The 27,335-nt window shown below is 39.8% G+C and overlaps 4 protein-coding genes across 5 annotated transcripts in view; 2 read left to right on the top strand and 2 right to left on the bottom strand.

Annotated features, from left to right (window-relative positions):
* Positions 1-15,907: 15,907 nt before the first annotated feature.
* LOC131676240 (probable maleylacetoacetate isomerase 2) lies at positions 15,908-17,301 on the bottom strand. The gene is made up of 3 exons (XM_058955361.1): positions 16,690-17,301; positions 16,418-16,536; positions 15,908-16,352 (listed from the first exon to the last, which is right to left on the bottom strand). Exons 1-3 carry the CDS (start codon positions 16,898-16,900, stop codon positions 16,014-16,016), a joined length of 669 nt encoding a protein of 222 aa, XP_058811344.1. The 5' UTR covers positions 16,901-17,301; the 3' UTR covers positions 15,908-16,013.
* Positions 17,302-19,472: 2,171 nt separating this feature from the next.
* LOC131676605 (probable maleylacetoacetate isomerase 2) overlaps positions 19,473-27,335 on the bottom strand; it is a 57,471-nt gene continuing 49,608 nt past the window's right edge. The window contains exons 2-3 of one of the 2 annotated variants that reach the window (XM_058955750.1): positions 20,463-20,581; positions 19,473-20,398 (exon numbers count right to left, since the gene is read on the bottom strand). In XM_058955750.1, coding sequence (XP_058811733.1) covers positions 20,060-20,398; positions 20,463-20,581 — 458 coding nt within the window. In that variant the 3' untranslated portion in view covers positions 19,473-20,059. The remainder of the gene's footprint in view (positions 20,399-20,462; positions 20,582-27,335) is intronic. The other variant, XM_058955751.1, reaches the window with a different exon arrangement.
* LOC131676601 (uncharacterized) lies at positions 20,841-22,219 on the top strand. Its single transcript, XM_058955747.1, has 2 exons — positions 20,841-20,981; positions 21,428-22,219. Exons 1-2 carry the CDS (start codon positions 20,943-20,945, stop codon positions 22,133-22,135), a joined length of 747 nt encoding a protein of 248 aa, XP_058811730.1. The 5' UTR covers positions 20,841-20,942; the 3' UTR covers positions 22,136-22,219.
* LOC131676603 (uncharacterized) lies at positions 24,312-25,222 on the top strand. Its single transcript, XM_058955749.1, has 2 exons — positions 24,312-24,431; positions 24,505-25,222. The coding sequence occupies exons 1-2, from the start codon at positions 24,390-24,392 to the stop codon at positions 25,177-25,179; spliced, it is 717 nt and encodes a 238-aa protein (XP_058811732.1). The 5' UTR covers positions 24,312-24,389; the 3' UTR covers positions 25,180-25,222.

The raw sequence follows: 27,335 nt of genomic DNA, 5'->3' as shown, positions 1-27,335 counted from the left end.
TGCTAAGATCAACGTTGATAACCTTCTGTTTGGCAATGTATTGGCTTGTCACGAAAATTGGCCATAGTCCATTCTCACTGTGAAGGATCAAACGAGCTGAGCTATCCTGCGCCGTTAATTGTCAAGGAGAACGAAGCAGGGTGGACAAAGGTTCCTTCTATGATATTCACTTCGGTGACTTCCGGGATGGTTTTCGGCAAGTAGACCATTCGGCAATAGTTCGACACCGTCGCTAGGCAGGTTCCAACAAGGGAGCCAAGCTCCCTGGCCGGTCAGAAGCGGTAATAAACAGCGACCCATTCTCGCCGTCAGCAGCATCATCGACGTGTGCAGAACAGAGAAGATTGTAGTAAACAACTCCGGTAGAATTAAGTTTGGTTGATTTCTTACACCCTATTGAAACAGTATATCAAAACACTGGTTAATAACAGTTATGTACAGCAAAAAAGTAGAGGTCATAAGGTATTGTCCTGTGGGACACCAATATTGTAAATCGTACTAGTTGTTTTGGTTGATCGCTTGTGCTTGAAGACTTGCAAATTTGCTTACTTGGTCCATGATAATCATTTCGCTCTGCACCTCTTCGGAATCCTGGTGTTTTTAACCCCATCTGCTTACGGAGTATGTAATTACACCAGATAACTAAAAACTTCATCTGATAGGTGTACGGATTTATGAAACGTTCAGTAACCGTCAGTGCATTTTTGCGGTTCTCACATAAAGGAAGGCTATACAATCACTTGAAACTCGACTTTTCAACATAGACCAGGAGTGTCGAATGTAATATACTATTCGACTCGCGTCGCCGAGATCTGAAAATGTCGTCGTGTTGGTGTGTTTATGTAGTAAGGTTTTAAAAGATTTAAAGGATCTCCTATATTACCTGTAGGCATTTAGTTCCCGTCTCAATGAGCCATTTATCTCCTGTTTCCGTAAGCTATTTAGCTTTAAGTTTTGTCGCGTTCTACTCGGATAGTTAATACCCAGAGGAGAATCTATCCAATTCCGACTGAGAGTTTCTCGGCGGCGGAATTTCTCCCTAAAACAAAGCCTATTGTGTGAACCATTTAGCTCGCAGTTTTGTTGCCATCTACACGCCTGCTTGTAGATCCACCGCTGGCACTTCACGCGACTGACTGATCCTCCTCCAGTAGGAACACAATGGGAATCATTCTGGGAATCACGCAGACTGCTTCTATTGATATGGTCTGGTACGCACTAGCATCCTCATGCTCAACAACCTGAACGTGCTGTTCAAATACGAAATGTTTCTTCTTGTCTTTATTGCTGAAAACCAGCCTGGACAACCCAAGAATTGCTGTTGATACGTTTGCCAGGAGTCTCCTTTTGCTACTGCTTATTGCCGAATATTTTCGACATGATTCTTACTAAAGCTGTGGCCGCGGATCGAACACCTTCGTTTGTTTATATGCCTCCCATGTGATTTTAACTGTGTCCTGTTCCCTAAGCTGCACCGGATCGCAAAGTATACTCTCCAGTTTATTTTTCCTGTCTGTCCAGTGCTGCAGAAAATGACATCGATGATGAATTCCCGGCCCTACCTGCGGTACTGATGGTACCTTCGTTTGTTAGATCTATAATTAGCTTTGGTCACTGATGTTCAATCAAAGTACCTTTGAAAACAGCATCCACCCCGACAATTCCGTAAGTCCCATATTTTGGGAATCTTCCAGAATTCAAGTATCATAGGTTCCTCGGAAAAGGCTAATTCGATTTTTATAGACTTAGTCTCAAATGGCAGGTTTAATATCCTCAAAGACTGCTGATAAAGTTCGCATGAATCAAACCAATGGCTGCGAAAATACGGTCGGATTACTACGGTCCTATACCAAGATGGATACAGGTGTGCACATTTTTTTCTGTGTGTGAGTGCGGTTGTCATTTTTCATTGATGGAGCCGAAAAAAAACAAGAGGATATGAAGAAGAAAAGTACAAACAAGTGACGTAGTGGGCCTTTCTGTTGCCATAAGTTTTGTTTCGGTTCGGTCATAGTTAATTTTATCGTTTTTTTAGGTAAAAAGTGTCTCTAAGTGTTTTAATCGGTAGATCCGAGGTGAAGCTCGGCCTTTTCTCACTTTTCATCGTGCGCCAAAGCATCAGGATGCTCGTTCGGATGTTTATGTTCACTTCAAGGGCCCCGGCCGCCATGCTTAATTTTGCAAGTATAGAACTAATACACTCAAAAGTAAATGTTCCCACCTTTCTCTCCATCTTGGTCCTATACGGAATCTTTAAATGTCAAAAACTTTACAGCCAACCTTATGCAACCAACCCCACACGGATTGCCAGGGGTTCGATTTGAATTCGGTCTGGTTTCTTATCAAAATACCTCTCGAATGCAACAACCGATATCGATTATTACATTTAAAGTGGTATCGACTCAGATATGAAACTGTATTAGCCCTTCTATGAGTCATTGTTTGCCAATTGGGTCACTACATGAAGAATATGATTCTTCTTTTATTTCTTAAACCGATAGAGCTTATCTTTCTCAATTTAGCAATAGGAATCGAGTTTCAATACTTAAAATTTCAGAATGATTTTAAATTTATTTTCTACGAAAATGTAAACGCGTCCGCGTTTGACAGTATCGGTCTTCCTTGACAGTGAAATTAGCCACATGGCTTAGCATTTATGACAGTTATCTCAGCAAAGGGATAAGGGTCAAAGTAGTTCAATGGAAGGTGTGGTTGTAATAATTAAATTTCATAAAAAAATATTATGTGTGAAATAGCTTACGGAAATTTAATCGACGATTTTGTCGAATTCCGGATGGTTTTATATGTTTTGTTTTATGAATAGTGCCAGATTTTTTTTATTTCGGTTAATAGAAAAAAAAATATCCCCCTCATTTTTTTTAAATATTTGTAATGACCCTTATTACTATTTTTAGTATTATTATATTGATTATAGATATTGTTAAAACAACAAAAATCTAGTTCGAATTTCGGATAATCTTCTTACCATATGATGTTTCCGATTGATTAGTTTTCCTAAATAATACCTGGGATATTTAAGTGTCACTGTAATAAAACCATGCATAAATCAAATTTCTGACTGAACCCTTAAATAACACGCCTTAAACTCGTCTACTCTGGCATGTACTTGCATCCGTAGAAACAACAGTTAATCAGGAAACTCCATATCAATGTTGCACAGACCCAACACATGTTCGAAAACAAACTAACAAAATTGACACTTATCTCACAACAATCATAAACTACCCAGCCCGGTAATTTTTGTTTCCATTTGAAATACTATAGCATTTTCCACACAAACACAGCACATAACGAAGCAGGCGGCGAACAACCTTTCTTATCTGCACGTATATGAAAGCGCATGAGAGAATGGTTGATAAGGCAGCTAGTATCAGCACATGAGGGGTCATCCGGCGGGGTATTCGTTATTGAACAATTTATTACTCTAGCCGAGGGAGAGAAGTAAAAAAAAACAACCGAACATGATGTGGTGAGCCGAAATATTATGCCGAGAGGACGCTGAAATTCTGGCGAAGATAAGAGACGGTGATTTGGCTCTATTTTTAGGAGGTAGTTGAGTTTTTGGAAAGAATCGTTTCCAGGGATGATGTACCAATTATCGGTCTGGTTGAAAGACACAATAAATTCGTCGAAAAGTGGTTGAAAGTAGGTACATATACTCTTTCCATGCACACCTTATCACTGGTCAGACGTAGCCTATAGTCGACGATTGATTCGGTTCAGGCATGTTTCAGACTGTTCGAAAGATCACAGCAGGCTCAGCCAACGTTCGTTGAGATGACAATCCGGTTGGCACACGAACGTATTCATTTGAATATGTATACACGGAAAGATATGGAATTACACCTGCTGATCTTCGTCAGATGATGATGATGATGATGTTGTTGAGTATTTTGCTATCTAATAACCTTGGTCGAATCCACAGCAAGGTTGGCGGATGCGGTAGGGTGAGAACGGAGTTTGCCATTTTTTTATTGTTATAACGTGATTGCAGCCCACTATAATAAAGTGGAGAATAATTACGCGCACCCGGGCCCCTACTCGTCAACATCGTCGTTATTTAAATGGACGACTCGCTCGTGTATTGGTTTGTTTATGGGGTTCGAGAGGTACTGACAAGTATGATGGTTGTGATGGCGATGGTGATGGTCAACGGAAGATTGATTTGGATGATTAGCAGTTCTATTGAATGTGATTTTTTTATTCAATTGATCGGTTCAGCCGTCGATTGTTATGACATGGAAGAGTATTCATCTTCTGTGGGAACTACAACACTGAAAACTTCAAAAATATTTTATTGATTCTGTATGAAAATGTAAACACGTCCATGTTTCACACTATAGGTCATACTTGACAATGGATTTAGCCTCAGGGGCTAGCATTTTTGACAGTTAAATTGCTATATTTATGAGCAGAAAACCGGTTGAGCTTTTTGTTAACAAGAAAGATTACTGATTTGAGTACACCGAGCAAAATTTACATTGAATTTCCATAAAAACGTCTTATGCCTTTCAGACATAAGGATTTTAAATGGATTTTATAAATCTGTCTTATGATTTGGAGGGGAAATTTTCCAAATCCATCTCTTATTATTTTCATAAGACAGTCTTATGAAATTTATGAAAATGTCCGAATGAACGCCATAGGTGCCCATTTATGAAAATTGCTGACATTTATAAGTAGAAAACATAGTAGAAATAACGATTTACATAGAACAGTCTTATGAAATTCATTACAATGTTCGAATGAATGCCATAAGTTTTTCATTTATGGATATTATTGTGCATTTATATAAAAAAGAACATGGCTGACATTTCTCGAGCATTTTTAGTAGACAAAAAATCAATAGTAAAAATCAACCTTGAGAGGATATTAGGTTTTACACCAACCGACATAACCTCACAAAATGAGCCGGATGAACTACGTTTAACAATTCTCGGTGGTTTGTTTACATGGGAGTTACGTGAGTTTGAATGTAACAGATGGGCACCCGTTGCACTCCAACTCACGCAACTGACAAAGTAAACAAATCACTGAGAATTGTCAAACATGAACGTCATTCCTCATGAGTTCATTCGTGTGGTCATCTTGTAGAACTCAATTCAGAAGATTGAAGAGAAAACTCATTAAATATTAAAATTTGTGCATAATGAGCAACGCTTCGTCAATATTTCTTAAGAAACTGGGCTTAGACAACTGCACAGAGAAAAAAAAATGTTGGTAAAAATAAGAGTTTTTCACTCTTAGCAAAAAACAACCAACGCATACTTTTAGTTTACAAATAAAACTTTTGTTTTGAGTACTATTCTTCATTTGCTTAAAAGGAAAACTTTTACTTTGATTATTATTCTTGATTAATTTAAAAGTTTTACTTTCAACCTAATAGTTGGCGTTGGTTGTTTTTTGCTAAGAGCGGAACACTCTTATTTTTACCAATATTTTTTTTTCTGTGTGTGGGAAACTGGACTTGACAACTGAATGATAATGATTGTTACTTCTCAAATGATTTTGATAATTATAAAATACGCGTCAGACACTAATTATATGCACAACTTATTTCATTTCAAATAATCGGATATCTTCTGTACAAATCATAACCATGTAAACAGATTTAATGCTCACAGTAATTTATTCAATGACATAAAAACAATTTAAAATTGTTGCAATTTGACTGAAAATCTCACTTCTTTTGTTTCAAACAGCGGTAATCAAAAAGTGCTGAAACTATTAACTCCTGGTTGGTCGTCCAGGCCAGTACTGAATTCATAAGAAACAATTATGAACTTTTCACAAAAGTGATGTTTATGAAAACAAAATACCATTTTATAGAATCAATAACAGATCTCATATGGGTTTCAGGAGAAAAACTTATGAAATTCTTAAAGGCATATATTGGAGCGAAGTCATAAGACTGTTTTATGAAATACATTATTTGTACGTCTATAGAGTGCATGAATAAAGATCAATGAATTCATAAGCCTGCCTATGACATTCTAAGGCGTTCAATGACATCGTCAGAAGGTTGGTTCATATGCCGAGACTTATGAAATTCTCAGATGCTTTTTGCTCAGTGTAGTAAAAACTAGGGAAACACGTTGCAATTTGCTTTTTGTGAGGAACGCTATTATGGTTTAGAAAGACCTTTAGAGAGAGTAAACTACGTATCTTTAACACCAGTTCAAAAACAGATAAACCCTTCCGATGAATCAGGCCCGTACCGCAGAAAATTCTCATAGTTTTGATTTTTTACGTTTCTTACAAAAGTAAGGTAAAGCAACCCTCAAACTTTGAAGATTTGTTTAGAGGCCAGGAAGGCCGAGTTTAGTGCACCAATCGTCTCAGCTCAATAAATTGTGTAAATGTGTTATCGAGAAAGAATTTTCATCAGACACTGTCAGCCTGCTGGCTCGTGATGATGTCGGATTGATGTGTAGTAGTTAAGCCTACCGACTAAACCTCTTGTATCTTGCAATCCTCATCTTTCCGGGACAACCGTTAGGTTCTACTTCTGTAGGGATTGTGGTTTAGCTCTTTTGAATAGTTTATGTTTTCTTTCCATTGCTGCATTTTCTTGCTTGCTGTCGAACCTTTGCGATATATCCGACCTGGTCATGTCTACTGAAAATATTGTCACCTATTGACACACAAACCGATCCGGAGGTGTCAACCATAATGATTTACATCTCTCAACAAACACCTTCGCAGGGTTTTTTATCCTTCTTGGCGTTACTCGTTTCTATTTATCTGGTTGATGGTGCTGAGAGTTCCTCGGCGGCGGTATTTCTCCCTATACTGATGCCCATTTTTACAAGCCACTTAGCAGTCCGCCACTCCGACGGAGAGACCATCGGCGATCAAATTTCTCCAGACAACGATATCCCGATGTTATCCAACTTCATGTTTACTCTGCAACTGGTCTACTCACGACTGTTGCTAATATCGAAACTTGTCGAAACGTGAACCGATCCAGAGATGCCGACTAGCATGACTTACATTCCTTTCCAACCACTCTCAAACCTTCCTTTGTTTTTTCAACGACTTGTTTCTAGGGTGACCAAACTCAAATACTATTTTATGTGTCTGTCAACATAGCTCGAGTATGTTTTTTCTCCTGAACAGGAAGTTTTTAAATAAAATTTTTGAAAGTAATTCAAAACCCACATGGGGAGGGGTTCGAACCCCTAAAACCCTCGTCTTGCGCACGGACCTGCGATAAATTAATTTATTCGACGCGTCTTCACGGGATTACAACGACTATTTAATCGTATGGTATCTTTGGGCTGCTGAAACAAGTTTCGGTATCGTAAAATCCCTGAAGTGTAAAAATCTTAAAAGCGTGACTTTTTCCAACATAAACATTTTTTATAGTAGAAGTTATTCTGCAGCTAAAGGTGATAACGTTATTTAAGTCTAACTCGTCGAGTTATATAATGCCGACATAGTTCATTATCGATTAATTACATTTCATACACTGTTTCTCACAGTCCCCTATAAACGTGGGACAGGACGAGCGGATATTTTAATTTTATTTTTTTCTGTTCATTTTGTGTTAGTGCGAGATTGAGATTAAATCGGCTTGAATTTTTTTGCCAACTGAGGTTAAATCAAGTGAAGAATCGCTGTGTGCGTGTCTTATTTCGTATACATATATGTCTATAGACATTGAAACTGTGTTGGTGTCCCAGACATCAAATAAGTCAATAGCTACTCCTTCTGCCTCACCTCACATGTTTTAACCCTTTCATGCCCAACTTTTTTTTAGTGCATGTAGGATTTCAAAACTATTTTTCCTTGAAAACGGTAGGGCCAAAAAACACGAAAAGCCATTTTTCATAAAGATAGGTGCTTCCCTCGCAGTGCTAGAAGCTGCTCAATTTTTACCTTCCAATGCTCAATACAATTCTCCTAGAAAATTTACAATAGTCCACTTGCGTGGAAAACGTAGGCAAAGACACTCTAATTTGATAAGTTTTATTAGTTTTCAATAATATTGCAAAATAACGAAGATATATGAAAAATTCATTTTTCGTCGTCAGCTTAAACTGTCCCTGGCAGCACTGCTCCATTGGAATCCAATCAGACTAACTGCAATATCTTCAGTGCTAGAGCTGATCCTTGTAACTGTTAGTACTCAAATGAAAGGCAAAAGTCACATTTATTAGCCTTACTTGTTTTTGTGAGCAAATTTTGCCTCAAGCATAAGTTATAGCTGTTTAAAAACGTTGTTTTCCACAAACAACATGGGCATGAATGGGTTAAATGGACTGGCTGCATTTGACGTTAGGTTTTTTCGTATCCGCAAGTCTCGACCCAGCTAATAGCCTTAGGCCTATAATAAACAATCAGCGTTGCCAAGTATTTTGAATATAGTTCTGGCATTTTAAATAAAGACTGAAAAAATCTGGCATGCGATGGCTTGCACCAAAACAGCTGCCATGTTTATAATTTTGTTTTTATTGTGGGTGAGCTCGTTGAATTTTTTGGAAGTGGTCGTTGAGTCCGCCAGTAACCTCCCCTGTGGCAACTAAATACTATCACTATCAGATGTTAAAGTTCTTTTCTTTCATTTACGGAAGCGAAACCTACAAGTTGTTTATATGCCACTAAAATTGGTAGATCTTTACACAAACTTAAGGAATTAGTTTTTTTTTATTATAGAGGTTTTAACCTTAGGGTCATTCGCCTCTTTGTCGGGTTAGAGAAATCTCTTTAGAAAAATCTCTAGCCCTATATGCGGGGTTGGGAATTGAACCCAGGTGATCTGCGTACAAGGCAATCGATTTGCCAACTACGCTATCTCCACCCCAGGAATTAGTTACTTTATCTTAAATTTAAGAAGTTTTGAGCATTGTCGGACTTATTTAGAGTGTCGAAAAACGAGAGATACTTCTTAGATTTTCTATGCATATTTAAGGTCAAGTAAATTAGACTAGAAATTGAGTATAATTAATCCGTACTTGAACGAGTCAAAAGATATCACCGTACTTGAACGAGTGAAATGAAATCAATTACATGAAGTTTTTCGTACCCGTGTAGGAACTAATGAGTTTGTGATCAGGTGTGCGAGTATTCAAAAATTCAAACTGTTTCTATTCAGTTATTTATTTCGATTACTTGACACCGCTCATTTAGATGGTGGAAATTAATCTTATTAGCGAAGTATTTTCCGAGTCTCAACTAACCAAAGTCACATTTTTTTTTCAAATTCATTGTCCTATGTAACTAAATCGCAATGTTGCTAAATTGCCATGCGAAAAATACATGTGATTGTTAGACAACAGGTTAAGCAAAAAGTAATTTAAAATCGGTGGTGGCGTGGTCTTTGCTGGTGCAGCGGTTTTTAAAACGGGCTACCCCATCTCTTCGCAGGTCCTCGCCGAAGGGCGACCATCGCAAACAATTGGGTTTGCTTGCTTCAGGGAAGCAATAACAACGCCCATCCATGGCCCAGTTGAACTATTTGGGCCCCATGGCCCAAATCATCATGGCCCAGTGGAACTATTTGTGTATACCCTTGGACGTAGTTGCTGGGAAAAGTTCGCCATCTATAGTAGAATCAGGAGGAATAAGTGATTACTTATTTGAGTCCCATCTTGGGGCATCCTTTCACGGGTTCAGCACAAATCAGTAAAATAATTTCAATGGCCGAGGGAAAGACAAAATAGCATATTAAAATATCTAGATACCAGGAGAAGACAATTTAAAGAATGTAGTTTTTTTTACAATGGAGAATACATTTACGTAATAGCCCAGTACACGTGCTATTAGTAGATGCCAAGCTACCACACGGGGTGTACTGGGGGTGTGTCGGGCTCGAATGGTGACGCAGCCATTAATACCGACTAAACTCCATTGGGCTCCACCATCGTTCCCCCCAGGGACTGCCTCTCGGTATTACTTCTGGGGGGATGGCTGTACTTGATGTACTCATTCACTCTCGCTCACGCGTTCATACGTCCTGTATGAGGCTTACTTGGGTGCTCTCTCTCTGTCGCATCTTGATTCACTCTCTAACACTCCACATGAGGCTGACTTTTGTGCTCACCTTTTTCGTTCCTTGCGAGGCTGACTTTTGTGCTAGCCTCTAACATACCATGTGAGGCTGACTTGGATGCTCACCCTATCACCTGGTTCACTCTCGATCGTACCACTCTATTACACCCCTGTTGCTCCCCCTGGCATCCCATGTGGAACATTTTTCTTAGGCCCACTTCTGACATACCATGTTAGGCTGACTTTTGTGCTCACCCTTAACATACCGTGTAAAACTGTCTTGGATGCTCACCCTTTCACTCCTCTGCCACTCCACGAGGCATCGATAGCTAAGCCCTAACATACTACGCTACGACCCTCCCATCTTGGCATGAGGCAGTCCACATATAAGCCTATACAGTCGCTCTTTTGCCTTGCTTCGGGGTGGCTGGGTTCACCCCTTACGCGGTTGTCAGTCGCTGCGCCAAACCTGCCTCAGCATGAATAGACCATTCACCAAGGGGTGAGTCGCTTAGCACAAAACGAATTGTGCTCACAAACAAACAGCGTGGTAGCTTGTGCCGCAATGTGCCACGATGTGCCACGCTGTGCCATGGTGTTCAGTAAAACAAAAGCAATGGTTGCTATGATTATTCAACTACACTTTATTGACAGTTTTTGAGTTGTCAAAAGTGTGCCTCATTGTGCCACACATTGTGGTAACGAGTGAAATGATTGTGTATTACTGTGAATCGTAATCTTATATCGTGTTATGGTAGGTGATACAGTGTGCATGGCACATTGTTCTAAGCGACTCACCCCTTGCCATTCACTCACTTTTCTGCGCTCGGCCTTTTTTCGCTCCAACTAACCAATCACTAGTTAGTCGTGCCCGTCGTCTGTTGCTCGGTGCGCCAGATTCTCTGTAACCTACAGGCAATCTGGGTGGTTGCAGTCGAGACTGCGTTCCACTTCTTCACCGATTGACACATCCGCTGAATAAGGGTATCAGGGGTTGTGTCCCAGCCACAGAGGTCAAGCATTGCTCTTCTTTCGACGTCGAAACGAGGACATACGGACAGTATGTGTTCGGCAGTTTCGTCTACACCTGGGCAGTCAGGGCAGGCGAGGATCTCCGCGTGCCCGAACCTGTGGAGGTAATGTCGGAAGCAGCCATGGCCTGACAGGAATTGTGCCAGATGGAAGTGAACTTCCCCATGGGGTCTGCCCACCCAGCTCGATATGTTAGGTGTCAGGTATCGTGGCTAGCGGAGTATGTACAGAGTGTGGATCTTTTACAACGCTGCAACGAGCCGACTGCCACCTCAAACGAACAAGAGTTACAATACGCTCACGGCGGACACGGTAATATTGTGAACCTAGACCCTTATTGCAGCATGTTGCCTTTGTTTGGTACTTATTTGGAGATTTTCTGTCTTTAAATAAATCTTCGCGATGATTTATTCTTCTTATTTAGAGATACTATTTTCTTGTCCAGTTTCGGATTGCAAGATACGAGCTTTCTACCTCTTCCTGCTAGTTCATCCCCGAAGAATAGTAGGGTGATGAGCCTATTTTGGCAGTAGAGCCTATTGTGACCCTATTTCGTACCCCTTGGTTTCGAATCAAGCATATGAAATAATGACACTATCGATTTGGCTAAAGCAGGTGAGAAAAAATAAGCTCAAGTTATATCCTTTATTTGTTGTGCACATATGTATTTAGAACTATCCTCTAAATCCAACTTTTAATTAAAACAAAATCACCTTATTGAAATATCTACTATTCCGCCTCACTCACGTAATGGACCGAAACTGGATGCAACGGCGCTTAGCAAAATAAACACTTACGAGCCAGCATTTACCGCCTCATATCTCGTTATTCCAGCACAAATATACTAAACATTGCACTGATACATACCTTTATTTTAGCTGGAGAAGCTTTTTACGATAATTTCACTTTAAAATCACTCGTCAAACACTAGAATAGGCCTAGTGTTATAATAGGATAAAACTAAATACGGGGGTTCCTAATATTGGCATGTTTTGCTGATACACTACCACAATCAAAACCAACTTTTTGTATCCATCATACAGAAAAGAATCACCAGTGCGGCCAAACCAAAACATGAACTTGTAAATATAATGTAATGCAATTTCAGGTATAAGTAATCAATTACTTAAAGTTATTCAACTAATTGTTGATTGCAGATATTTTATTTTCATCTGCACATACAATTCGGATCGGGAGAAAGCAATGTGATGTGAAACTTGTCATTCCAGTTGCTAACCTTCGAATGGTTTTTTTTCTGCGTGCGCAATTCTGGGCGCTCTTCTACTAACAGCTGATGAGTTTCATTGATGTGCGTGATGTTTACGTTTGTTTTGATCGGCTGAAGAAAGCAGAATGATTCGTTTTACAAATCACACGTTAGCGTCCATGATCTGGATACCTAGTTAGAATCGACGCAAATGGAATATGAGGCATTGCGTTTCAACTAGATTGTTTTTCGATGAGGTGGAAATTGGCACACCCATGAGGCGATAATTGGATCGTTGAGGTGGGAATAGATGCACAGAATGGAACATTTATTTTCATTTATGCTGAAAATTGAGGCAATTCTGCTAAATAAGCATTATAAAGATGTTTAAGAAACAGTACACTGATACTTTATGCTGAGAAAGGTTATAGATAATATGGCTTCTTTTAAAATTGTTCAAAAAATAGTGCGACCCTCTCCCTAATGGTGCCAAAATAGGCTCATCACCCTAACTTTATTTATGATGGATTTTACAGTCACTTGATGAATTCCAAAGGGCCAATTTTCACATAGTTATACCCTTTTCACTTAGCCATGCATCAAAAACATTAATTTTCACTTCATTTTCAACTCTCGATATATTTAAAACGAAGAATTTAAATCTTACAGAAAAATAAACAAAAGAAATGATGACAATCAAACGCACAGCATTCTGTGATGAGCATATTAAAATAATCACAAATACGCAGTTCAACAAATGGCTTTACTGTCATATGAAATATATGATCATAATCGCATGTATGTAATAAACTAAAAATAAAAATATAAGCGAACCGCAAGCTAATTTAGTGGTGGATTCATTAACCCAGTAATTCTTAAAACTGCAAGTCAAGAATAAAGCGACTAAAAATAAAAGTCGGAATGTCGTTTGAAAAACCAATTCGTCGTAATGCAGAATAAGGCTGAATATCTCTCGGTAAAAACCTAAATTACTAATCCTAATAAGTATATCTTTTATTAACTTCCCTTTCCCACTTTCCCTTAAACAAATCTATTGTTCCCCTTTTGTAAATCGAACTGTATTCCTAGTTTTAAGATAACTAGATTTTTTCTGTTAGATCTAGTAAAAAAATATTTCCAAATTGTAATCTACTAGTATAAAAAATTAAAATTTAAAAAAAGAAATTGGCTCCGTCAAGATAACGCAAACGTTCGCATCAAATAAACAAACTGATAAAAAAAGTACATCCAGTAGATTAAAATTGCAGTTTTGACATAATTTAATCATGTTTGGTAATTAACCAACCTCACTCCCATTTACACAACAAACCAAAACTTCCTCATCCTGACCGAGAATCGATTAACATTCCACAGCATAAATTAGCAGCAGCAGGAGTACCGTGTATTCGAACATCCTCGGCAGGCAGGCTGTCAGAGTGGCTGCACTACAATAGCAGTCACGCGAATCATAATTTCGAGGCTCATGTTTGTTCTACTAAAAATTCGGCATATTTCGACAACGATATGTAGTATGGCACATTGCACATATCGGTCGGTACATCGGTGACAGGGTGAGCCTCGCCCGCCACATACAAGCACCGCCTACGTCGATCCGTTTAAAATGTGCAAACATCAATGTGCGGTAATCAGTACACGAGTTGCGGCACAGGTGGTGAATATATTCGCGCCGTTTCTGTGAAGGTCAACTCGCCCCCGTTAAAATAGAATTCCAAACCGATCGGACCTGTTTCATTCCCCGCTGGTGAGCACTGGAAATAAATGTGCAATAAATTTTATTAAACGCGTTGGTTTGTGTCTCTGAAATGAACCTATCCAATCTTCTTTGTTTCAAGTCATTGACAATCGTTTCTTTTGGCGACTGCTCCTATTTTAAAATCATAGTTGAGCTAAGAGACGAACCTGAATTATTGCTACTTTTCCCTGCAGTTAAAAAAAGTTCAGCATGAATTTTTTTCAGTGTAGAACCGTTTATATTTTTAACAGTCCATAAATTTCGAGCGTTATTTGATAATATGATTATCAGGGTTTTCACTAAAACCGTAAAAAACATTGAAAAATTACTCAAATTTCTAATTCGTGCTCAGCCTTGTGCTTGTGTTTTCCTATGAAAGCCAAACGAACATTCGCCCGCCACTTTTCGTTGACTTTTCCGTATAACAACCAGAACGGAAGTTCGGTAGGTATTTATTGGAAAGCTGCCACGTGTTAATTATATTTTGTAGGTCGGTCGATTCTCGATGTAGGCTTTCTCTTTCGAATGGTTTAGGATCAATGCTGATGAAAAGATAGAGCGATATCCAAAAATGTTTTTTTTAGTCTATATATCTACTTTCGGAGAATTTTATAGGCATAAGCTAATTAGAATTCAAGGGGAATCAATTAATTTGCTGTTTGCTGAAATTATTATGAGTGGTTTATACAAAGTATGCTTAATGAATGAACCATCAACTTATGCTCGGTGGCCATGCAAATTATTGAATATAGAAAGCTGATCGCAAGCAAAAAATGTAATTGTGTATTGTAGTTCAACACGATCCATTAACATCCTTCAAATCGTTTTTTAGAGTGCAAGTAGGCTGGAAAAATGTGATCCATATGACAAGCATTTTTCTGTTGTGTTTACCGTTTTTGCTCAAAAATAACTTTGATTTTGTTGTTATTATTATTGCTGCGATGTAGTAATTAAAATTGTCTGAAAACGGACCTTTCAGTTGATTTATTGTACAGAAACAAATGCAATTTAGTAGTTATTGGAGGATTTTGGGAGTACACTTTGACATATTTTCAAAATTTATGGAAAGTTTAAAATATATCCCAATCTCAATATTCATCAAGATTGTCTGGAATTTGAATCTAAATAGTATAGATTATCTATCCTTCAGATCAACGGCTACATGCCTTCAAAAATCCGTTACCTTCTGCAACCGCTAGGAAGGACGCATTAACAGTACTTCACACTTAAAATAACAACGTACATACGTGTATCATAATTACCGAAAGCAACAAGTAGTAATCTTTTGCACGCTACAACCTTGACATTGGATCAGCTGCTTGCGGATATTATAGACTCTCTAGAACGCAAAGCACGAACGTGCCCGGCGACTAAAAAATTTCTCATTGGTATGTTAATATCTTTCCAACCTTGCCACAGACAGTGAAACAGACGGAGTTTAGAACTAACATGTTGATTAACCGGCAGCTACTGCTATGAGGCTCGACACGAACTCGGCAGAGGAACGATTCGCGTCAGCATTGTTTTTTTATGAATATTGATTGTTTACTGGTTAAAAACACGCACCACATTGCGGCACTGCTCTACGAAGGTGCTTAAAAGTAAGGAGGCATGTTTTCCGAAGAGCTTTCCCCTGATTGGTTGCAAATACTATCTGACGCGGCATCTGGTGGTCAGTTCGGAATGTTCGTTTTGCAAGCAAGCTTGTGTGCAATCCTGAAACCAACTAAATTATGATAAGATGATGAAATCTGCTACACTTCAAGAATGTTCAAATAGGCTTTCAAAGAATCAAACAAATTTAGATTATCGAATATTGATTTTATAACACCGCGGTTTTCGATTGGTTTTTCGGTAAAAATAAGAAAAATTAACAGAACCTCTTAACAAAAACCAGAACATAAACAAAAAGTTTTTTTTTATAATTTTTACCGAAAAACCGTCAAAATTTAGAAATTTGGGTTTCATTTCGATTGAACAAAATAGCTTGGTTATTCAGGCTTGACCTCAGTTGATCTCCTCCGGTGGACAGTCCGGTTGTTTCGAAGGATGAGTGTCACGGAAAGCCGGATGCTCGTTCAGCTCCTGATCGATTCGAACGATAATAGGATACGCGCTAAGATCCATGCCGAAGCGTCGTGCATTGAACACCTGTGGCACTAGACAACAATCGGCCAGAGTGATTTCATCTCCAACGCAGAACTTACCGGCCGACAAGGACAGGAGCTTTTCGATGGCTGCGAAACCACGGTTGATCCAGTGCTGGGCCCATTCTTGCTGCTTTTCTGAACCGACCCGGTCTAGAACGCCATTGTTCTGAAGCGGCTGGATGCCGGACGTGATTATCTAAAAAATACAATGAACATTGCGTTATTAAGACAATCACAAAAACAAACACAAACCTGTTATACCTCGACTATCTCGCGAACTTTTGCGCGTTTTAGCGGATCTTGCGGTAGCAAGGGATGCTGCGGTCGGGTTTCTTCCAAATAATGCAAAATTGCTATTGATTCTATTATCGTGTGGCCATCTGTAAGCCAAATTAAGTGAAGTGATAATCAAATTATTTCTATTGCGTGGTGTGATTTTCTGTACATTAAAATGTCGTGCTGGTCTTATCTTGGAATGGTATCATCAACATTATCTAATTCGTTGATAGCAATATAGGAAAATATTCACTTACCGATAAGCAGCGCCGGAACACGGCCCATCGGATTAACCTGACGAAACTCATTGCCGTCCTGCTCACCACTCAAACTGACCGGCCTAATATCGTATGCGATTTCTTTTAGGTTGAGCGCTGCCCGCACCCGCCATGCACAGGAACTTCGATAGAATGAATACAGTATTGGCTTTGAATCGTCGACCGATAGTAGATCTGGATTGTTAGACATCTTGACCGAGGACTGACACTGACTGGACTGAGTTGCAAAACCGGCAGCAGTCAAAACCGAAATGTGAAAGCAATCAGCATAGAATCAGCTTATCGTTTGATAACCTGGTGGCCTTGTTCATTTATTATCGGAGTTACCTTTCGAAGGAGTCAAGCTTGTTGCCTACCTCGGTGGAGTAACATTTTGGCTAATTTGTTCGAAGAACGAGCGCCCAATTATGAATGTTTTCAATTTTACTGGTCAGATCAGAATCAATATTTTATTTACTTACACCGAGTTGTAACGTGGGATGGTTCTTTTCGGATATTGTTATTGGTTATCGAATATTTGGCATAAATAAAAAATGTGGCGTTTTTTGGCTCTGGCGAGCAAAAGGATAGATACTTTTAATGATAAAAACATCCTTCATGCTAAACGAATTGCTATTTTTGTCAGACGAAGAAAAACATTTATTCATTAATTACTCTTATTCTAATCTATGAATTTGAGAAATAGGGTCATAGTATAGGTTTATGAGTGCAGTAACGAAATTTTCTAGTGCGGATTATTATTGAGTATATATCTCAATCTTTTTGCCAAAGAAAACAATATTTTGTAGTGTTTTTCTCGAGATAACAGTTTGAATTACATAACTATTTTTGGAATAATTATGATCCCGAGTAACAATAAAATTTTTGAAGCATACACAAGTGCAAATCAAGTTTTACTAATTACTTGAGGAGAGTCCAAAAGCTTTGTGACTAAATAATATCATAAGGATGATCAGGTAACATGCACACCGGTGAATTGAAGTTTCAGCTCATATCGACTGATGAATGATAACGGGCTTCGGCTTTGCCACCTCTAAAACCATTCTTCCAGCAAATCGATGTGGGCATCGGTACGCCTGGAGGTCTCTAAACCAAACGCCTGGAGGTCTCTAAACCAAACGGTATCACAAATCGAACATCATACCCTATCGAGACACTACCTACGGCACAATTTCACGCGACTAAACCAGCCTGATGTCGTCGCCAGCTATGCGCAATATAATTAAAGTGCACTGCCAGCTTGACGAAGTCATTCTCGAAGATTGCTGGGATATTACGAAAACGTTATTATGTAGAACGAATGGTTTTTACGAGGAATATCAGCAGGTGCTGAAATCACAGTGAGGACTGCGTGAAACTACCCAACAGTCTGCAATGATACAGGCCTTGAACTCAACACTTCTGGGAGAAAAAGCGCCACCAGCCGGAGCAGTGTGACGAGTTAGAATCGATGACATAAAACGCGAAAGTTCTAACAGAAATTCAACACATCTGAATAAGAATGGAAGTGTTTAAACCGACGATTGTGAGGTGACCGAACAGTGGAACACTTAGATGAACATTTGAGTGGAGTGCAGGAAAGTGACTACCCCGACGATTAATGAATTTTATTATTATTTATAGTGTCTCACCATTGAATGCCGGTTTTACTAGTTCCATTTTAGCTACCAAAGGAATTTTTCGCCATTTCCGTTGATAAATCCAGCCAACCCTTCCGTGATTGCAACACTGTCAAAGTGACAAGTACAGAGCTTACTAGCAATGAGGATTTTCAAATTTTACTCTGAAGATTTGGTCTCAGTCTTGGCTGCTTCGGCATTCAATTTCCAGCTATTGCATTGTTTTTAGAAATCATGGATGATCTACACCTAAAAATGTACCAAAATCGATTATATATGGATTTGTGCTCTGATACGATACAATTAACGAATTTTTCATGATATTTTAGATTGCAGTTGTCGAGTTATTGAAACTCACCCAATTATAGAACCTCTTCTTTTGCAAGAGTGATTATTCGGTTATGAGAAGGACTACAATTCAATTCCATTTCACCGTCGCGTGCTTCCTGCGTTCTTTCAAATGCAATTCATCCAATCCTATTTGCTATCTGGTATAGATGTCTCTGCTGAACTTGTGATATTGTCGCTATGGAATATTTTTATGGTCTACCTAAATCCAACTGTGTTTTCAACTGATGAAAACCACGCTGATACATCCCCAATTGTTTCTTACTGCGCGCAACATCCTGAAAAGAAACAAGATACCTTTATCGATTGTGATATATTCAAATATAGAATTTGCTTGCTGAAAAAAACTAACTGTTAACTTAAATGTTGTCGAACGAGTAAAATGCTGTAAAAAAGTACTCTGTTTTGATCAAACAATAGTATACAGAATAATGCAAGAAATACCTGAGATAGAGATAACAATTTCTAAATACAATTTAGAATTTTGATCAACGATTATTCAGTTTTGAGTATTTTGCAAGAACATTGATAAAAAGTTACTAATTTGTGATATAAGGGTAATCGTTCAGTTTCTCAAACGTCCTAAACTAGAAACAATCACCCTACCACTTATTCACGATTGGTAAAAATTCTTATCATTATTTCTGGTATCATTTCATAACAAATCTTCTCATCGACATGCACGTATAAGCAGCGTCGTTGAATGCAAACTTGCGTGCATTTTCTACAATGCGTAAGGCAAAACAAATCTTGATTTTTTTCCAGGCTTTCGAAGAATTAACACACATCCTTATTAGAGAATCACAATTACATGTTACATGTGTAGTTCGTTTGCTTTCTGAATAGTATTCAAATAGACATAGAAGAAAGAATAAAACCTAAACGACGATAAAAAGCTAACACGTTTTTTTCAAACTGATGAGCAACACAAAAATAGTCAAATACAAATTGTTAGATAGTAGACACAAACTCTCACTTTTGATGCTTGAATAATACGGTAATATCTTGTAAATGCAATAAAATCGTAATTTTTATAGATGATCGATCTGATTAGTCATCTTGTCTTAGGCGAATGAGAAATAAAAAGTTAGCAGCGCTTTTCTGAAAAGGTCTGCGTGCATCTTGCGTAGTATTCGAGTGCGGTATTACTGTTATTTTGTAGCTAAATCTGTTGGTTTAAAATGCTCCGTAAGCAATCTCTATTTCTCCTAAAATCATGTAAATAATCTGCTTTGATGTCAGGCAAAGTGCCGTCCTCTGATACTATCTGTAAACTGTAAAACTTTGAACATTACGACTCGACTAGGCAAATGCGAAAATCTACTGTTCATCATACAAAATCTGATTGGCGGGTAAAATCGGAGCTCCTGCTCCTGCTTACCTTACTTGGCCGCTTCCGGTGGGCAGTCGGGTTGATTTGAGGGATGCGCCGCACGGAACGCCGGATGTCCCTCCAGCTCCCGATCGATGCGAAGAATGATGGGATACGGACGGAGATCCACGTGGAAGCGACGTGCGTTGAACACCTGTGGTACTAGGCAGCAATCGGCCAGAGTGATTTCATCGCCGACGCAGAACTTACCGGCCGATGTCGACAGTAGCTTCTCGATGGCACGAAAACCTCGCGTGATCCAGTGCTGGGCCCATTCTTTCTTCTTCTCTTCACCGACGTGAATCAGCACGATCAAGTTTTGGAGCGGCTGGACGCCGGATGCGATCACCTGAAAACGAAAATAATAACAGTTTAAATCTGGTAGCTGCAAGCGTACGATTAACAGTGAGTACCTCGATTATCTCGCGAACCTTTGCTCGTTTTAGCACATCCTGTGGCAGCAAGGGACGCTGCGGGCGCGTCTCCTCCAGATAATGCAAAATCGCTATCGATTCTACCAGCGTGTGACCATCTGAAAGTGTAATGAAAAGACGTAAATCGAAGATTAGAGCTTAGCGCCGATAAGCAGTTTACGTGTTAGGGACTACGTACAATAATAGTAACCAATCAATTACTTATCTTTTGAATAATAGAATTTTGTAGGGGGTGATTCAGTGCGGCGGACATTACAAAAGTTTGATTGCTTTATGGTGATGCGCATCGGGTACCCTCAAATCGACAAAATACTTTAAGTGATAGTCTGTTGGCTGAAGATACCTCGACCGAAAGACCGGATGGGGTGACCATTAGTTGTCCGGAACTGGTGACGAGTGGACACGTTTGTTAAAGAGTGGAGTGATTTAGTTGAAGTTAAGGAACTGTGAAACAACATCATGAAACTAATTGTTCTGGCTTTGTTGGCCTGTGGCCAGGTGGGTTACGTTGAATTGTGCGATTATTGAACGAATCGAAGCCATTCCAGAAATGGAAGTACCTATTCAAAACATTCCAAGTTAGAAACAATAGGTTTTTTGAGACTCAAAATGCACCATACATAGACGACAAATCACTCAAACACTACAATGCGTATTTCTTTTGCATGTTGCATAATGAAGATTATCAAATTCGTTTATATCTAAGTGAAGGAAAAAGGCTTCAACTTCACTTTGAAATTTTTTTTCAGAAGACATAGACAGACTGTATAAACATATACAGTCTGTCTATGTCTTCTGAAAAAAATGTGGTAATCGTTTTTTATAGTTACTCCGACAAACTCCCTGGAGTAAACTTCGTGTTTTGCTTAAACTTGATGAATGAACCGATGTACCAATCAGTTGCCACCAAAACTACAACTTTTAATCCACCCTCCCTCTTTCAGCTCGCCCTGTCCAGCCCGGTGGGAAAAAGTTCCTCCACTGCCGCTGGCTCGCTGTCCGAGGACACCGAAGTATTGATCGAGTTCGATCGTCTGTTCAACAAGCTGCACTACGACATCGACTACAAGCTGCGAATCTACCGAATGCAGCACTCGGTACGATTGAAGAATTTGAATGCTCAGTTCATCTCGCGTTACGCCTTTGCCATCACCGACATCCAGCATATGAAACAGCACGCCAAGGAGGAAATTTTGGAGCATGCCCTGCAGATCGGTGACACGCAGAATCCGTGCATCGTTGCGGCGAACGATGAAGCGATCCGGCGGGCAACGCAAGCGGCACGGGATCTGAGCATAGTTTCGGAAAAGATCTACGGTGAAATGGCGACCGTGTCCCGTGTGATGTTCTATCCGATCGTGGATCAGATTCAGGTTAATTCGACCTTCTTCCAGTATGCGGTACTGGATAAATTAGGACGGGATAATGCGCTGATTCACATTCAGGAAACGCTGGCGGATTTAGCGTTTCTCTATATGCAAAATGCGGACGCTGTGGACCGGGTGGTTGCTACGCTGGACCACGAGGTGGAAGCGTTCCAGGATGTGGTCAACGAGCTTCGCCGTGGCATATGGCCGCAGATCGATGAGATCGCTCGGAGCTATATCTTCAATATGGAACAGCTGATTGAGGAGGCGTTACAGTGCGCGTAGACGCAGACGACTGTAATCTTGGTTGATATGCTAATAAAAGATATAGATATTTTCAACCTGCGCAAACACTATTTGCAAAGTTAATCTAATCGTGGAACGTATTGAGTGAACGGTTGTATAATATCACAATACCTTGAGGTGGGGATCCTGCTGTTGTGGGGGTGGGTGGTATTATTTAAGGAAGATTGGATAAGCCGGTAAATTCAGTTGAGAGTTTAAAGTGCAGATGAACACAAACATGAAGTGGCTAATTTTTACTGTTTTGTGTGGGTTGGTAACGGTGAGTGTACCTTATTTAAAAAAAACAAGGGTTGCTGCGTTAACGGAATTAATTTCCTGATAGGCCGTGGAACTTCGCGAACCACCACGACGCGTTTCGATGGTCGAGTTAAGCGAACGCAGTGAAGAATTTCGCATTCGGTTTGATGAGTTGCATGCCGAAAAAGACGAATTTGTCGATCTTACCAGAGTTTTGACCATGTACGAGCTCCGCATGTTAAACCAGGCATCGCAGAAGTTGATTGCTGAAATGTGGAGTACTATTGTGCATCACTTTGACGACACTCAAGCGAGCATAGATGAGATGTTGCCAGGTAGTTCGAACGCCACCGCGGAATGCCTACTAGGATTAAGGGAGGAAATCGTGACTGAGCAGACCCGTGCCGCTGGAGAGATGAGTGCTTGTGCTGCTTATAAGATCGAAATCAAAGAAGGCCTGGCGGATGAGTTCCGCCAACTGGGCAATGTTCTGCAGCGTATCTCAACAGCGGCCGCCGAGTACACGCTGTTTACGTTCGCGAGCCACAATTCCTTCATCGATTCGGCCGGTCATCTGCGTTGGTTGGAGGAAAACTACGAGAATCAGCGGGTGTTTTGGGAGACTACGGCTCGGACGGAGGCACAGGCGGACTTGGATGCACTGGAGGTGAACCGTCCGGCTTTGATAGAGGAATTCTCCGGCTGTTTGCGCCATATCCCGGAGGAGATGGCCGCGATTAATCAGGATATTACCGAACGACTAGCGGATTGTTAAGTTTCGTTTTAGGAATAAATGGTTGTTTTTCGAATTTGAAACTTGGTAAACTTTTAGTTTGTGTCGAAAGCGTACGGCGACTTGAATCTAATTTAATCATGGTGCAAGAATTGATACTGTCTGAATGATGCAACGTTTCATGCTGAAAGTGTTGCAATACATAAGAAATACGTGACGGATGCAACAAATTTCGGAGAAAGCGTCACAATACATTCAATGGACTAAGTTGAACAATTATATACAGTATCGCCTACTATGTATTTTGTGGCGACCCAAAATGACATCATGTCCAAATAAGTCAATGGATTCACATCTCAGATGAAAGGTTAGGGTATTAGCAGTACTTTCTTCTTCTGGTCACTGTGGACTTTCGATTCTTAGAAAAAAATTGGGTAAAATATCCTATTTTGATGATGTTTTTCCCCATGAAAAACATTTTGGATGATGACCAATGTTGCGCCTCCCTAAGGAGAAAATTGGTTGAAACAACGTTTGCACGTGTAGGGCACGAAACCTATTACTAAACTATGGAGATGCGCTTCGATTTTTTGTCATCAGAATGAGACACTAACTTAGTGACAGGACTTCTTACACTGGGCTTGCTAAATTGAACCATGTTTCGTTTTCACCGGTCTCATCAGTTTTAAGTAAACTTCTAGTCTAGCGGGACATCACGTATGACTAGCTATTTGCCAAGGCACACAAGTAGCGTTTTCGTTTTTGTAGCTAGTGTCAATCCGTCCCTAGCTTAGTCCTGTCACTAAGTTAGTGTTGGATTCTGATGAAAGGAACTTGAAACGCATCTCCATAGCTAGATCAAATTTATGCTTATTGGAGTGCTAGGGAACCATCATAGACGATGACGTCGAGACTACAGTAAAGCGACATAAGGTGGAAAGACTAGCGGTCAGAAGTGAAGGAAAGAAACTACATTATGAGACAAAAAAGTTGTTTTCGCGATTTTGATTGAAAGGGAAAGAAATAAACCTGCAGTCCCTCCGACTGTACCCGATTCCGTGTTATCTCGACCGGTGTCCGGGATAGACACAGGCGCCTAACTACCCGCTAATCTAATCTGCGACGTAGTGCCCAGCTTACTTCGATTGTATTATATCACCGCGGCAGCGGGGGTCCTTCCTGCGCGAGAGCTGAGATTATTTAAGAGTCAGTACCGAACAACCGTGAACTTCATTCGAGAGTTGAATCTAAGTGGATACAAGCATGAAGCTCACACTTTTCGTTGTCCTGTGTGGACTGGCTACGGTGAGTACGCGTAGAATTAGCGTAACGCTCTCTCTCTCTATCTAGCTGAATTAACTCTTTCTTCGCCCGCCAGGTCTTGGCCGTTCCGATGACCGAGCTGGCCACTCGTTCCGAAGAGTTCCGCCTCCTTTTTGACGCGCTGCATACAGAGAAGGACGAATTTGTTAAGCTCACTCGTACGCTGACCCGTGCCGAGCTGAAGATGTTGAACGAAGCTTCCCAGAAACTGTTGGCTCAGATGTGGAATGATGTCGAGCACTTCTTCGACGATACCCGGGCCCTGATAGCGGAGTTTATTCTGTATCCGAATGCCGTCGAAGATTGCCTGCTGGGACTGACGGAGGAAATCGTGGCCGAGCGTATTCGTGCGGCTGGTGAAATGAGTTCGTGCGCTGCCTACAAGATCAACATCAAGGAAAGCCTGGCGGATGAGTTCCGTCAACTGGGCAATGTTCTTCAGCGTATCTCGACGGCGGCCGCTGAGTACACGTTGTTCACGTTCGCGAGCCACAATTCCTTCATCGATTCAGCCGGTCATCTGCGTTGGTTGGAGGAAAACTACGAGAACCAGCGGGTGTTTTGGGAAACTACGGCCCGGACGGAGGCACAAGCGGACTTGGATGCACTGGAGGTGAACCGTCCGGCTTTGATACAAGAATTTACCGCGTGTTTGAATGTCATCAGAGATCAAATGACGGTAGTCGATCGTAACATTAACCAGCGTTTGCCGCGTTGTTTGAATGATTAAGCTGCAGGAAGAATGGTCAATAAAGAATGCTTGTAGGAATAGATTGTTTGGTAATAAAGAAATCGTTTGGTTTGGGTGACGTCAATATTAATCAAAATTGGTTGCTTTGCTGCAAATTTTCAAAAGTTGCTATCTTATCAACAGACGATTTTGGATTAGGTTTATCAGGCATAATAAGGATTGTTGAATTGCTCGAGACTGGAATCAGCGGAGCCGATCTGTGGTTGGCGTCGTCCGATGCATTCAATTGAGGTGATTGCATCGATATTGCTACGAATCTAATTTTATATTTGGACTTGTTGCATAATGATTTGGATTGGCTTACATAATTGGAATAAACTTTGACACCGATTTCTCGCGGAGTCCTTTTGCGGACGTATTTTTCTAAGCACCATTTGAATCACATAGAGAGTAGAGGAAACAGTAAGCGCCAAGATATCATCACCTCATACAGTCGCACGCGTAAGTTGCGAGAAGCGTCCTCCGTCTAATCCCTTAAAAATGGTAAAAAATTTGATAAAAATCAAAGAAAAAAGCACTATCGCATAGTTACTCTCTCGAACAATGTTTCGGCCCATAGTATAGAGTCTTCGAAATTCAATATTTATCGAGTGCAAGCATGGTTGGATAAAGGTTACTTTTCACTAGCGCTGAAGAATGATCTGTTAAAAGATCTTCAAGGGTGTCTCTTTTGAATCCCTCTCAACTCATTCATCCCCAGTTTCAATGAACTTGGTTTAAGGTATGGTATTGTTTGGTTCTCACTAGAGATGCGCGGGTTCGGGTTTGTGGACCCGAAACCCGGACCCGACTCGAACCCGACGGGTTTTTGAAATTTTGGACTTTCGGGCTCGGGTCGGGTACGGGTTTTTCAAATTACAAATTATCGGGGTCGGGTCGGGTTCGGGTTTTGAACAAAACAACCCATCCATTTCATGACACTGTTTGCGTCTGTACATAAAACGCAGTCTTTTTTGTAGTAGCGAATTATACTTCGTAATACGAATGGATGATACATATAACCGTACCAAATGTTAGCACCTCTGAATCCCTAGAATTCGTCGTATTTTCTGGTGCTCAAATATTGTATTTTTTCATTCTTGCATCAAATTCCGTCTCTTCAGATTCGCAAACTGCCTGAAGTATTTAATTTTTTAAAGGAACATTCATCAAAGAGCATTCAACAATACGTGTTTCACATCTAAAATCTCTTTGCGATTCATTTTTCATGATAATTAGTAATAAACCAAGTCAACAGGAATTTATCGGAAAATGTTGGTTCAACTTTCAATAATGGAATATAAATTTCGACTGGTACTTTAAAACCGATACTTAGGCCGCGGCGACTTTTTCTCTACGTAAACGGTTTTGTGGGGTACATTCGTACCCCAGAACTAAAATCGCTCTAATATGTCAAATTTTCATTAAATTTATAATTAAATTGGATAGTTTTATTCTAAAATCATTCGCAAAGTAACCTGTTTAAAAATATTCGTGTTTTAACTATTTAATTATGTAATATTTCATTTTGTATAGAACAAGTATTTAAAAAACGTCAAAATTCCCTTTTTTCTTCATTTTGCTATAACTCCGATAGCTTTAAATCGATTTTGACCATTTATACGACGTTGTAAAGATTAAATTTCTTTTTGAACCATTTTTTTTTTCAAAAACCGGTCAAAAAGTGTATTTATTCCGATGCTTTTTTGAAAACCAAACGCCAATACAAACGTTAAAAATACAGTAATATGCAGTAACGGAGATGAAACAGGAAGGCGTCGAAGGAACAGGTAGAGCCGGTGCATTGTACGTGTATATAAAATAAGTATGTTCCATAGCCTGGGCTGCAGGAGATAACGAATCGAATGACGCGTCTTGCATACTATATACAAATCATATTCACGAATGTGTTTTGACTCTTTCATCCGCAAAAGCAAAAATTACGATTCCAAACCAAACGCATTATCTAGTTACTTTGCTATAGTGCTTTGTTATACCAAATAACAGATACGATTATTCGGCAGAGCTGGAACTTATACAATTTTACACAAGTTTCTCGCTTACTATGTATCGATATTTTACTATTAAAAAAATATATTTTTTTTTGAATTATGTACATATGACAAAACACTAACGCAAACGGTTTTGTGGGGTAC

This window comes from Topomyia yanbarensis, chromosome 1 (genome assembly GCF_030247195.1).
Source record: "Topomyia yanbarensis strain Yona2022 chromosome 1, ASM3024719v1, whole genome shotgun sequence".
NCBI lineage: Eukaryota > Metazoa > Arthropoda > Insecta > Diptera > Culicidae > Topomyia > Topomyia yanbarensis.
Note: the sequence above shows the minus strand (reverse complement) of the source record. Positions and strands in the feature narration are given on the sequence as shown.

Coding starts and splice junctions, on each gene's coding strand:
- LOC131676240 (XM_058955361.1), bottom strand. CDS start 16,900: ATGTCTAACAATCCAGATCTACTATCGGTCGACGATTCAAAGCCAATA. Junction 16,537..16,689: donor TGTTCCGGCGCTGCTTATCG/GTAAGTGAATAT, acceptor TTTGGCTTACAG/ATGGCCACACGATAATAGAA. Junction 16,353..16,417: donor AAGTTCGCGAGATAGTCGAG/GTATAACAGGTT, acceptor TGTATTTTTTAG/ATAATCACGTCCGGCATCCA.
- LOC131676601 (XM_058955747.1), top strand. CDS start 20,943: ATGAAACTAATTGTTCTGGCTTTGTTGGCCTGTGGCCAG. Junction 20,982..21,427: donor CTTTGTTGGCCTGTGGCCAG/GTGGGTTACGTT, acceptor TCCCTCTTTCAG/CTCGCCCTGTCCAGCCCGGT.
- LOC131676603 (XM_058955749.1), top strand. CDS start 24,390: ATGAAGCTCACACTTTTCGTTGTCCTGTGTGGACTGGCTACG. Junction 24,432..24,504: donor TCCTGTGTGGACTGGCTACG/GTGAGTACGCGT, acceptor TTCGCCCGCCAG/GTCTTGGCCGTTCCGATGAC.